Genomic DNA, 12,186 nt, shown 5'->3' on the forward strand with positions numbered 1-12,186 from the left:
CCCTCTTTATTGACCAGGAAAACCTCTTCATTACTTGCTGAAACTCAAACTTTCCAAATCTATCTTCTTTTGTGTTAACACCATGATTACAGCAGACAAACAATTTTGTTTGATTTTGATAAGTGCTAAATAAATGAACCATACTTTTTAATGACTTTAAAACATGTTATAACAGAATATGGTATTTTAGTAGAAAGGGGAACACTCTTGACTCTTCATAAATGGATTTAACCATCATTTATAACTGAATTGTTATCAAATAGATGAATAGCCTAGACCTGCCAAAGGGATTTTTCACAACCTGGCAAAAAAACTACGTTATTTAAACTATCCTCTTTTGATTTTTCATCATTATTTTACTCAGTAGGCCTATGAATTAATGAATTATTGATAAAGAGCTAATGTAGCCTACATTAGTAATCAAAAAGGTAAATGTTCTTATCTTACTGCATTATAAAGGCTAGGCCCATTCAATGTTTGTATAGGCCTAGTGCTTATAAATGCGAAATAAAAGGACCCAAAGTAAAGTGTTAGATGAGTGATTTTGGTTGGTGTATGTGCATATTTGCATGATGATGATGATGATGATGCACGAGCTGGAGTTGATATCCCTCACAGCCTATCAGCGGTCAGAGTGGATGCAGTTGGATGACGCAGATAACTCCGGTGTGTGTCTGATCAGCTGCTGTCTGTGGAGAGCAGCAGCTCCGAACGATGATGGAGACGGAAACACGGATGGAGCCGCAGTAGAGATCCCGGGAGAATGCTGCGGCTGTTATGAGACAGACCGAGCCGTGTTTAGCCCGTGCCAGCTGCACCTGCCGTGGATGATTTACCCGATGGGTTGTGGAGGGAGTCGGGCGGACGCGATCATCGAGCCGAGGTACCATGAGAGCTGGACCAGAGAAACAGAATCGACGTGGCTTACCAATACGGACGTAGAGACCTCTCTACCAGTAGCAAACAGTAAGAACCTTCGCCTCTGTTTTGTCTGTTAACATCCATCGCATGTAGCTACCACAGGCCACATTACAGCCTCAGAAATGAGAAAATAACACAAAAAGGATCACAAGAAAGCTAAATGAACCACTGGAAACACAGCTGTCAACTCCATGAAATAGCAGTTTTGCATCTTTACTATTGTCATAATGTTGAAAGAAGCCAGGACAAGAATCTGGCTGTTTCACATGATAACCTGTAAGCCCTCAACTGTTGTCCAAAGGTAAAGCTCTGGAGGCCGGTCTGAGGGAGAAGAGGATGGTGAACACAGGCACCCAGTGTGGGAAGCAGGCCCTCACATCCACTGGCTCCAACCACCAGAGGAGACCCAGACGCTCCTTGAGTGATGTAGGTGTCACTGGTAGCAGGTATTGGCACATCCAACTGCTAAATATGAACGCCAACAGCCTCTGTCTTTGCACACATGGTGATGTTACAGGATATGAGACCTAGGAGCAGGGCATACCTGTCCTCTGACATTACTTCTCATATGCAGTGTTTGAAAGTCCTTCTGATACATTGCTTTGCAGAATTAACTTGACTCCAGTTGCTAGTAGTTTAAGATATGTTTATACCAAGTTTATTTTAGATACTACATTTCTCAATTTAACATCCTTTTAAAAAGACTGTTCCCAATGACTGGATGAAGGTTTTAATAAAGGAAGGACAGACGGTAGATATTTGTCTCTTGGGATCTGAGATTATGGTTGCAAGATAAACTCTGAGAAATACTGTACATTTGCAAAGATATGACTGAGGTTTGCCTAGAATGGCTTTATAATATTTACAGGCAACATCTTCAGGAAGATACAAATCTAGACATACACAACAACAACAACAACAACAACAACAACAACCATACAGTATCTATATACAGGTGTTACTGATGCAGGGTTGGGGTATGTAAGGTAAGTAGTGCAAGAGAGCATGGCAGTGCAAAGAATGCTTGAATAAATACTATGGATAATAATAAGTTACTTAAAATACAGAGGTGTAGAGCTGAAAGAACTGATATTTGGGTTTTAAACACTACTGGTCGAAGAAGCAATTCAAAGATGTCTCTCTAGGGAAGTTGTGAAAATAAGAATTAGTTGCAGACTTAAGGAGGTTTTATGTGCATTTATTGACTAATATTTCCTATTTCCTAAATATCTTAAATATCAATGTTTGGGTGTCTGTTGCCCATATTTCTGTAGCTGTACGTACAAACAGTAAACACTCAAAATGATAAGTTGTCAAAAAATATTCTGGATTCTATGGAATATGGATTACAACATTTTCTTTCAACCATCTGTTTGTCTAATCTTCTATCGTGAGAGCTGATGCACAAAAGATGCTGAGTGCAGACGTGGTTTTCTGCAAATGTATGGGCTTTAAACTCATGAACAGCAGATAGGCTAGAAAGAAACAGAAAGATAACACTGTGTATACACTTTTATTCTGCATGTTTTAAATTCATTATAGTTGTTGAGGACTGAGTTGCAAAATGTTTTTTGTTTTGTACAAAACTCATTTAGCATTTTAAAAAGATCTAAAAAATATACTCCTCTGACCTAATTAATGACATTTTCAGTGACTCAAAAACATAGACCATTGTGTTTTATTTATTTAACCTTCCACTTATGGGCAGACCTTCAGTGACTCAGGTCTCACTTGGCTATTGTTGCCCACTCGCTCTCTGTCCAGCGTGGTGGCATTTAAATGACATTCAAAACTCTTACATCTTTTCACAGCAAACCACTCGTGACTCCAAAAGGAGGGCATCAAAGGAAGCCGGTGCGTTGTCTAAGGATGGGCAGCTCGTCAACATCAACAGTAGTGGAGACGCTGAATCTGGGAACGTCTGTGATGAAAGATGAAGAAAAGCCAAGACTCTGCGAAGAAGAAGAGAGTCAGAGCTGTGTAAAAGTTTACCAGAAGATGGGATGGCAAATTACAGAGGTGTGTGGATGATGTTTGCCAGGGACTTTGGTCGATCTCAGTGATTTACAACATAAGCACCTGCATAATGTCACCATCCAAAGATCTCGGGATGCTGCATCTTTATTGTGCCATTGCAAATGCATGCGTGAAGTGAAGCAGAGAGCCGATCACAAACAGTGCTCACACTCTCCACCATGCTTTTCTCCCATGCTTATGGTGCCGGACAGGGAATGAGCCACTGTGCTAAGCCAATTTTAAATATAAAGACCGTCCCGTATGCACATGATAATCACAGTCTGCACATCAAATGTTTTCTGTGTGGGGCCTTCCTTCAAAATTTGCTTCAGTTCTTTGTGCAATGATGATGCTGTTTAACCTCAGTCAATGCTGTAAATGATTTTCATTTAAAAGACCCTGAAGTGCTGTTTAGAAACTGAGATCTGGTTTGACACTTGAAGGCTGAAGACTGTCTTTTCCAGCCTTTGCAAGATAAAAAAAAACAACAAAAAAACACACCCGCATGTGCCTACAACTCATCTTGATCTGAACTGCTCCTGTTTTTGTTTTGAGAGTTTGTTTTGTTCAGTATTGTGTGTTCTTTCACATTTTATTTTATGTACTATAAACACTTTATTAGTTACCATACACACGAGTATTGTAATGATGAGTCATTTGTGTGGCTCACACTGATCTGCATGTTTAAATCAATCTTAAATTGACTCAGCATTAATGGCAAAATGTCTCCACTCAAACATTATCCAAAGCAAGCTGTCTGAAATCAAACTGGTTGCTTAATTGGTACAAGTGGAAATAGAAAAACTGCACTAAGAAGTTGATTCAGGAGGCGATACTGGATGTGTCGTTAGGAAAATGTTATGGACAGGAGATGGTGCTGTTGACCAGCTGAGGTCTCTGAAAAAACTAATTTGTGATTCTGACCTAACCGTTTCTGCTTGTGATAACTTGATTGTCAAGAAGTTGTTGATGATTTACTGAGATGATAATGTTGAAATGTGTACAGGCCAACTTTTGTGATTGAAGGCAACATTTAAACATAGGATCTGCCACTTTTTTTTCTTCTTTGAATTAAATTTATTGTTAGCTTCTTAAGTTGTGAAACTCGGAAAGAAGTGAGATGTGCAGTCATTTCTCGTTAGCTACAGGCAAAGCCTACAGCATGATTAATTAGCCTGTTATCAATAGACCAATATATTGCTTCGTGATATTTACTATGGATCTGTTTCCATAAACCTTCAATATTTTTTAGATATACACTTCTTCACAGTATCACATGAGTTGATAAAAAATACATCGCCATAGTTTGTTAGCTCGGACTGATAATGCATCATGATAATATAAATAGGTAATGGCAGTTATGTCCAATACAGTAGTATGCATTACAAATCTATATTAATCAGAACAAATATTAAATAGGCCGTTGCAACTCAGCAAGAGATATTTACTCAATTACTCAAGCAACGTTTTTTTTTGCACTATAGGAACTAGGCTTAATGGCATGTCAATCAAACTGGTGTAGTTGTGATAAGAGAGCTCAAAAGTTTAATAAATAATGTTTTTATTTTTTTACTGTGCACTCAAGGCAAAATTAATCAAACTGGTGCTGGTTTATTCATTTTAAGAAATCTGTTTTTGCAAATTAATTTGAGTAGGCTACTTAGTTACTTTCCATCTATTCAATTCAATTCAATTTTTATATATAGTATCAATTCAGCCACTAAAATTCACAATTATAATAGGCCCTTTAGCCTTAACCACACTTATTGTTGTGTTATCGCAATATTCTTTAATATGGATTATGGATCACACACCTGATGGCGGAAGCTCTGTGTCGGCTATATAAAATCAAAACGACCATTTCCGACAGACAAGCGAGGCATGCGCAGTGAGCCGGCGGGCAGTGAGACCAGGCGGATACGAGCTAGCAGTCGGTCAGTGAACGGTGCGTTTCATTCTCACCGGAGAGAAAACAGCTGATTGAGAGCTTAACGCCTGGGTCTATGAAGCCGAGTGACTCTGACATATTAATTGCGTTGATTTTTCTCCGTAAATGATGTGGTTATAGTGAGGTGAGAATGGCCAGGCCACCCGGGACGGACGACGAGATGTTGACTTCGCCGACCATACTTCGGGATTCTTCCGATTTGGACACCGGGGACGCGAACATGGACTGCAGCGACGGAGCCGCGGAGGTCTCATTGGAAGAAATCCTCAAACTGTACAGCCAGCCGATTAACGAGGAGCAGGCATGGGCGGTGTGTTATCAGTGTTGTCGGACTTTAGCGCAGAAATATCGGAGGAAAAGCTCCAAGTCCGCCGGTGCCTCAGCCGTCGACTATCCGAGGAGGATTGAGGGACCCGGGGATGTGAGGATCGGGAGAGACGGGACTGTGAAACTGCGCTTTGAAGACCGCACAGGTAAACGAACCAGGTGTCCGGATTATCACAAACATTTGTCTGGTTTGAGTAACTGCGCAGCTAAAACGACGAAGACTGGCTGCCAACAATAAAGCCTTTTCCTTCCCATCAGTCGCAGGCCAAACGAACGGAGCATCCCCACATAGAGGCCATATTGTTGTGACTGTCTGCTTCAAGCCATGTGGTGAATTTGTTTACGGACGCCCGATGCGGTTATTAAAAACATCACAGCTAGAAAGCTGTAGCCTATAAGCAATTATGAACCTACATTTATTTGTAAACAACGATAGGATCTAATATTTGCATTATAAACGGGGCTTATATTATTGCTTTATTCAAACTGGGGAGTTCGTTGGCTGGCTCAGAATGACTACTGGGGTTTATGTTTGAAATGTAGCTCCCGCAGCGGTCAGTTGGCCACAGTAAACAATGAACCATGTGAGGAATTCAAACTGCAGAGCACTTTGGGCCCCGTCCAGGGCAAAGCAATACCGGCATCAAGACTACAGTGAAAACAAACAAACACAGATGACTCATATTGCTGCCTTACAGCCCCATCGTTTGTGTTGTGACGGTTGGGTAAAGGCACAGATAAGTGGGGGCATCAGAGCAGGTGCTTGGTGTGGGCTAAATACACCTGTGCTATTTTAAACACAATGGAAACACGTTTTAATATAGTTTCCTAAAAATAGTAAGCTGGAAGCTTACATGCACATGGGCTGCATGTAGTAGATCCACTCTATTCTGATTAGTGAGGTCCACAGCTGTTTTGTCTTCCCGCTTGACTATTTGGCTCAGAGGTGAAACGATGACTAGATGAGGTGATCAGTCCATTGACAGAAAATCAACATGCAACACTTTTGATAAGCCATTAAGAACAAATGCCAGACTTTCACTCATATCAGCTTCTGAAATGCTTGATGTTTGCTTGTTTTCCTGACATACTTTGGAGATTTGGGCTGTTTGAACAAAACAAGCAACATGAAGACCCTTTTCACTATATTCTGACATTTTATAGACCAAACTATTGATTGTTAATGAAAAAACAAACATTTTTCTAATGCACCTAACAACACGCTACCTGTCTGGCCTCACGGACAGGAACAGGCAGAATATATCTAATTATCCCAGTCCGAATGACTTGGACCCTGCTGTCTTGTAATATAGTCAATGCATAGATTTACACCTGGGGTTGCAAGCTGAAAGCACTCAGCTACCATTACTCTGGGTCTCAAAGGCTTCCTCCAGTACACCAGGAGCAACGAGTGTCTCAAAGCCTTTGTACTGCATTCCATTAATATGTGAGAGATAAAGCTGGGTGTGGGAGGAGGTGTGGCTGTCAGCATAGCCTTGGCACTAAGGTTATATCCTAGTTCTCCTGGGAAGTTATTAGCCACCTTTCGTCTTATCCCCCCCGTTTATACCCCCACATAAGATCTCGCTCTTGAGCTAACTCTGTAGTCCAGCTCTCCCTCATCTCAGCATATTTAACCAACCAGTCATGTTTGCTCTGTGTGGAAATTACATTCTCAGTATAAACTGCTAAAATTCAGCCTGTGCTGCTGAGAGAGTCTTGACACTGCTAAAAATAGAATAACGTGATGATTAGATGCGCAGACTTTAGAAATCTGATGAGTTTGGAGATTATACTTAGAGTTTGCTGTTCCACTGGCTAGTGGCTGAGGTATTTTGGGACAGCTCGGCCATGTCCTGATTCTTATTAGGCCTGGTGATGAGAGAGACGTGAGACCTATTAAGCTTTCAGTAGCTCAGCAGGAAGTTTCAAAGGTTGCTACCCCAGCAGAAGATCAATGCTTTTGAAATCTATGTATGGCCTGTACACAAGTCAGTGACCAGGTGGCATTTTTTTGGCCAACACCCAGACTACCAACACTGACGTCTTCAAGTCACTCTTCCTATCTCACTGCTTATATCAAGATGTCATCTCGAGCCAAACACTGCAGGACGTTTTGTGTTTTTTGCGAAGCATAGTAAACCGAATCAGTCTAATAAGCAGCACAGAGTCCAAGGCAAGGTATTTCTTTTTGGCTCAGTCGATGCAAGATCCGCGCTGCTCCTTCTGCAGTCCGATCAATTCGCATAGCGCTGGGAAGAATATGTTCACTCACACTTCACTTTGCCTAGAAAAGGGCCTGAATGGAGCCTGAATGCTGCATCAAAATGAGGCTCTTGTTTAACCCCAACATTTTCAATGATTCATATACAGTGCAGAGGATTAAATAGGGATTTACAATCTCTTGTGTATTTATTTCTTAGATTAGAGTAGAAATGGGTAAAAAAGAACAAAAGCCTTACATCTAACAATCTGTATCCCACTTGCTGTGAACCCATTTTTTCAGCAGCCCACAGGTTGGCAGTTCTCTGAATGGGATAGTTCCTCCAAACATGCCCACTGTGACTTACTCACTCTAGGAGAGACCAGGGCCCTGGCCAAGCCATCTCTCCTTGGCTGGGACAGAGGATCTAGTGTTTCCCAAATGAACGTTGGTTTATTTTTTTGCGCCCGTCTGTTAGCTGTAATTCATGGTGGCTGGCGCATAACTGAGCTACACTATGAAACAAGTATTTTCCGTGAATGTCTTCTTAAGCTCTGTAAATAAAAATAAAAAATCATAGTATGCAGCCACAGCAATCAGAGTAGTCCCTTTTTTATACTCAATCATTTCCTCAATTGATGGAATTTTAAAGTGAAATGGCACTTATATTAACATTCTGAGAGATGACACGTCTAGCCATCTTATTTATATTCAATGAACAAATTTTACACTCTGGACTAGTGTCAAAGTCTGTGGATATCTCTATTTGTACTTTCACCCCTGACGTTCTTACTGGCAGTTCCTCTGTTCCAATTAAGGCTGGACGATGTGGAGAAAATCAAATATCTAATACAATATTTTTGACCGAATTTATAACGATATTGACAATTATTGCTTTCCAAAAATATTTACACAATGAAGTTTGTGATAAATAATCATCAGTAATGTAGATATAATGATTAAGTGGGTAAAGGCAAATAAAAGAACAGCTGGAACAGTCTGGTAGGTTCAGAAAATGACATCAATTTACTGTAATGCAGCTTGTAAAACCAGGAAAAGACAACACTCACGACATATTACAATATCCAAAATCTAAGACAATATATAGTCGCATATTACCATATTGATATATTGTCCAGGTCTAGTTTCAATCACTATGTCTTAGTGATTAGCTGTCTAAAGTAAAAGTACATGTGAAAATAATAATTGAGTGTGGGAACTGTGTTTTTTTTTTGTTTTTGTTTTTACATTTGAGCACATGAAAAACCAGAAGTACAGGTGTGCTGGAAAAGCCAGTAACAGAAGAAGAGATAAGATTGTCAAAGTTTTCATTTTATCTTTTGTCCAATAAGGTAAAGGTAAACTTCAGGTTTTTATTCATTTAGTTTCCTGTAATTTGTTGTTAAGAAAAGGCTTACTTAAAAGGTCATGGTTGAGGTTCTTTATTTAGAGATTTTCCATTTTGAGAGGGCAATGTCTTTCTCTCAAGTATGAGTCACAGTCAGATCCCCATAACCAGCCCCCAGTGGCAGGTTTTGACACCTCAATTTGCCTCAGGCAGTGTTCAGTGTGTGCAGAGAAAACATAATCATTAATTCACTCAGTAGTTTTACAGACGTCTTAAGCACTGGCGAGCAATCATGCTTTTCAGCTCCCGCTGAATTTAGTCTTGTCTCCATTCCCAAGTTTAATATTTTATGTTTCTGTAACACTGTATGAGGTGTGTTTTCTGTCTTTAGAGATGTTTTGCACAATTACACAAAACATGTCTAAAAGTGATTTAGAGGGTGTGTTTGCACAAATTAATTACTATCCATTGTTGATGATTGTGAATAACTCTTGTGAATAACTCTTAATGTTCTGTCATTACAGATAAATACCAACCTGCCCCCACGTCATTGGAGGTGAGTTTCACATGACGGTCTATTTAATTGCTACAAGTTCAGTTTTAGAAAAGAGTTTTCATTTTTCAAAAAGTGCTGGTAGAGTGGTTTTCTATTATTCGTGGTCATGTAGTTTTATTATCCTTAAGATAGAATAAGCAGTTTTTTTTTTTTAATTTAAACTGGAATGTAAATTCAGATATTTTTATTTTTTCCATACCATAACTGTCATGCATTAGCTAGTTTGCTTATGACAAAAAATATTTCACAAACTGTTTTCACAGCCTGCCCACCACTGGATCTACTAGTGTGCAATTGCACCACAAATAGGCTGGTGTGGCCTCTGTGTTGCAATAATATCAACATAGCCTTGAGGAAAAACATTTTGTCTTTATTGAGCCAATACAGAAAGACATTTAAATGAACATTAACAGATTTATCAATGCTGGTGAAAAGGGATAGTATTTTCTTGTGTGTAGTTTTCTCTTTGGGAACTGGTAGAAATGTAGACATGCCAATGCTCAGCAGCAATGTAACAATAAATTGTTACCTATCCAAATGTAAGAATGACAACCTTTCAAGTGTTTGTCCCAGCGATTGAGCCCTGACCTGTAATGCTCACTAGTAAGTGGGAGTGAGCTCTGTGCAAATAGCACCTTCTGCTTTGTTCTATTTGTATTGTGTTTGCTGCACTTTGATGCAGAAGAGCACTTCGAGAGACTAAGACTTTTTCTCTTTTCTTATTAAAGGCATTACTTTCTATATTATTATACAATCATCACCGAAACCACGTAAAGAGGACATGTGTCCAGTGTCTGTTAGGCCAAGCAAGGTACACTGTATAATCCCGGGAGGAGAAGTATCTCTTAAAGTTGTATTATGTGTACATAGACTAATTACACAGAGAGTTGTCTGTCGGCTTTGAGCAGTCTGATCGGCCTTCACGTTTGCATATTAGTTTGTGTAATCGCAGGCATGCACAGTATGTGTGTGGTTTTACATAGCTTAGTTGGAAATATACTGTAACTCCTCTACCTCAGCTCACTCTTTCCTCTTCTTTATATTAATATAATATTTTGCTAGTTGATGCTGGGTTGCTGCGCGCATCATTAGCTTTGATTGTACTATGTTTCTACAAATAACCAGTGTGTTGCCTTGTTGTTTTGTTGGTATTAGACATGTACAACATCTTGCACAATGACTCTTTGGACATCAGCATGACAATACCACAGAATCCACATTGTGACCAAACCTTGAGGACACACCTGTTTAAAAAAACAATTAGCATTTAGCTCAGAGCACAACTGCCTCACAGCAGAGCATATCTGTAGTTTGTCCTGTTGGAGTTGTTTTTTTTATGTGCTCAATGTAATTTAATGTTCTCAGAGAACTATAAATTCACCCTGGCGCTTTCCCTTGGCCTAATTCAATTCTGATCATTTGGAGTAAATTGATTTAATGCACACAGCAACTAACACAAACACTGTTTTAATCTTTTAATTGATAATACACAGTAGTGCTCTCCCACTTACTCACATCTTGGCCATAGACCTGCGTCCCGCATTTTATGACATTGTGTGTGTGTTGTGTTTCAGTTCCTTATGTAAGGGTGTCAGCCAACTAGCAAGGCTTGAGTCTTTTGGAACTATAGCCTGTGTTGAGGTGACCCACTTTTCCTCACTTACACCAAAGAACCCAGTTGGTCCTCAATTAAAGATTAAAGGTGCTCTAAGCTATGTTGGGTGACGTTACTTGTTGACGTTCAAAGTATTTTCAAACAAAACTGAGACTAGCTTTCCCCTCCTATAGACGGGTAGAAATGGACCAACTGATCCCGTTGTTCTGGACGGAGACCAGTGAAGGATATTAGAAGCACTTTTCCGGTGATGGCTGAGCGTTACTGTGCAGCCTCCAACTGAGCTTGATGACGTAGATGTGACGTGAGCAACGTGTCTGAAAGTTGTAAATCTTCTGGTAGCTGTGCCAAGAGAAATCCCAATCATTCCGAATCTTGCAGAGATGGAGAGCGTATATGTAAGGACATAACATGTTAGTTAAATTAGTAATTAAACCTAAACGTTTCAACGAGATATTGATAGTGATCTAAAGACTTATTTTTTGCCAACTTTCCTTCCTGTTTTAGGAAGCAGCGACTGTATTACTCTTCTAATGTAAAATATGCGGCTCGGTTAGATGTTTGCGATTGGTCACGTTGTGCAAACACCGCCTCTTGTATATGAACGCGCTCAGATGGATTGGGAAACCCTGGGTTGACTAAACTAGTTGCTAACCACCGTCGTGACACAGTTTATGCTGGACCGCGGTTGTTGGGGTTAGTGAAGGCGGGTAACTGAAAGAAATCCAGGGCATGTGGATCTTGATTTGTAGTACAGGCCTCAGGTCTGCTCGAGTCCCTGTAGCATCATTTTGGGCCAAGACAATTCATTTGCCGGCGTCATACACAAGGTGAAGCCTTGGGTTTTGACATGGATCCTAATAGTTTCAGTTGTTGGTCAGCAAATTGTTGTTAAAGCAAAAAGTCTCAAGGTTTATTTCCTCATGCACCAAGTTTGAAGTGTTGTTTAGTCACAGACCAGTTTTTTTTTTTTTTCTTGTTTCAAAGTTAAATTCCAGAAATTGGACAGTTAAAGGTTAGATTTATTTGGCTGTGTGGCTCAGATTCAGCAGAGCAGTGCATGTTTTTGCATGCGAGTGTACTGTAATGGCTTCCATGCTGCAGCTGGTTGAACAGGGGCTGCACGTGTCTGCATGTGTGTCTCCTTCCCTGCTTTTACCAGTCACTGCAGGCAATGAGCTCTGTCTCTACAAAGACTGTTTCTGACTTATTTTAAGAGCAAAAGACCTTTTTTTTTTTTTTTTTATACATC

The 12,186-nt window shown here is 40.0% G+C and overlaps 2 protein-coding genes across 7 annotated transcripts in view; both read left to right on the forward strand.

Moving 5' to 3' along the window:
• Positions 1-645: 645 nt before the first annotated feature.
• On the forward strand, positions 646-4,044 carry si:ch211-215i13.3 (brain and acute leukemia cytoplasmic protein). 2 transcript variants are annotated; one of them, XM_032535042.1, is made up of 3 exons: positions 646-966; positions 1,223-1,367; positions 2,733-4,044. In XM_032535042.1, the coding sequence occupies exons 1-3, from the start codon at positions 828-830 to the stop codon at positions 2,950-2,952; spliced, it is 504 nt and encodes a 167-aa protein (XP_032390933.1). In that variant the 5' UTR covers positions 646-827; the 3' UTR covers positions 2,953-4,044. The 2 variants fall into 2 exon arrangements, with proteins under 2 accessions (XP_032390933.1, XP_032390934.1); XM_032535043.1 differs by having other exon boundaries at positions 651-966; positions 1,223-1,347.
• Positions 4,045-4,833: 789 nt separating this feature from the next.
• The window catches only part of spire1a (spire-type actin nucleation factor 1a), a 31,847-nt gene continuing 24,494 nt past the window's right edge, over positions 4,834-12,186 (forward strand). For all 5 annotated transcript variants that reach the window (XM_032535036.1, XM_032535038.1, XM_032535037.1 and 2 more), the window contains exons 1-2: positions 4,834-5,358; positions 9,288-9,319. In XM_032535036.1, the coding sequence (XP_032390927.1) occupies positions 5,016-5,358; positions 9,288-9,319 (375 nt within the window). In that variant the 5' untranslated portion in view covers positions 4,834-5,015. The remainder of the gene's footprint in view (positions 5,359-9,287; positions 9,320-12,186) is intronic.

This window comes from Etheostoma spectabile, chromosome 14, assembly GCF_008692095.1.
Source record: "Etheostoma spectabile isolate EspeVRDwgs_2016 chromosome 14, UIUC_Espe_1.0, whole genome shotgun sequence".
In the NCBI taxonomy this organism is placed as follows: Eukaryota; Metazoa; Chordata; class Actinopteri; order Perciformes; family Percidae; genus Etheostoma; species Etheostoma spectabile.

Coding starts and splice junctions, on each gene's coding strand:
- si:ch211-215i13.3 (XM_032535042.1), top strand. CDS start 828: ATGATTTACCCGATGGGTTGTGGAGGGAGTCGGGCGGACGCGATCATC. Junction 967..1,222: donor CTCTCTACCAGTAGCAAACA/GTAAGAACCTTC, acceptor TGTTGTCCAAAG/GTAAAGCTCTGGAGGCCGGT. Junction 1,368..2,732: donor GTAGGTGTCACTGGTAGCAG/GTATTGGCACAT, acceptor ATCTTTTCACAG/CAAACCACTCGTGACTCCAA.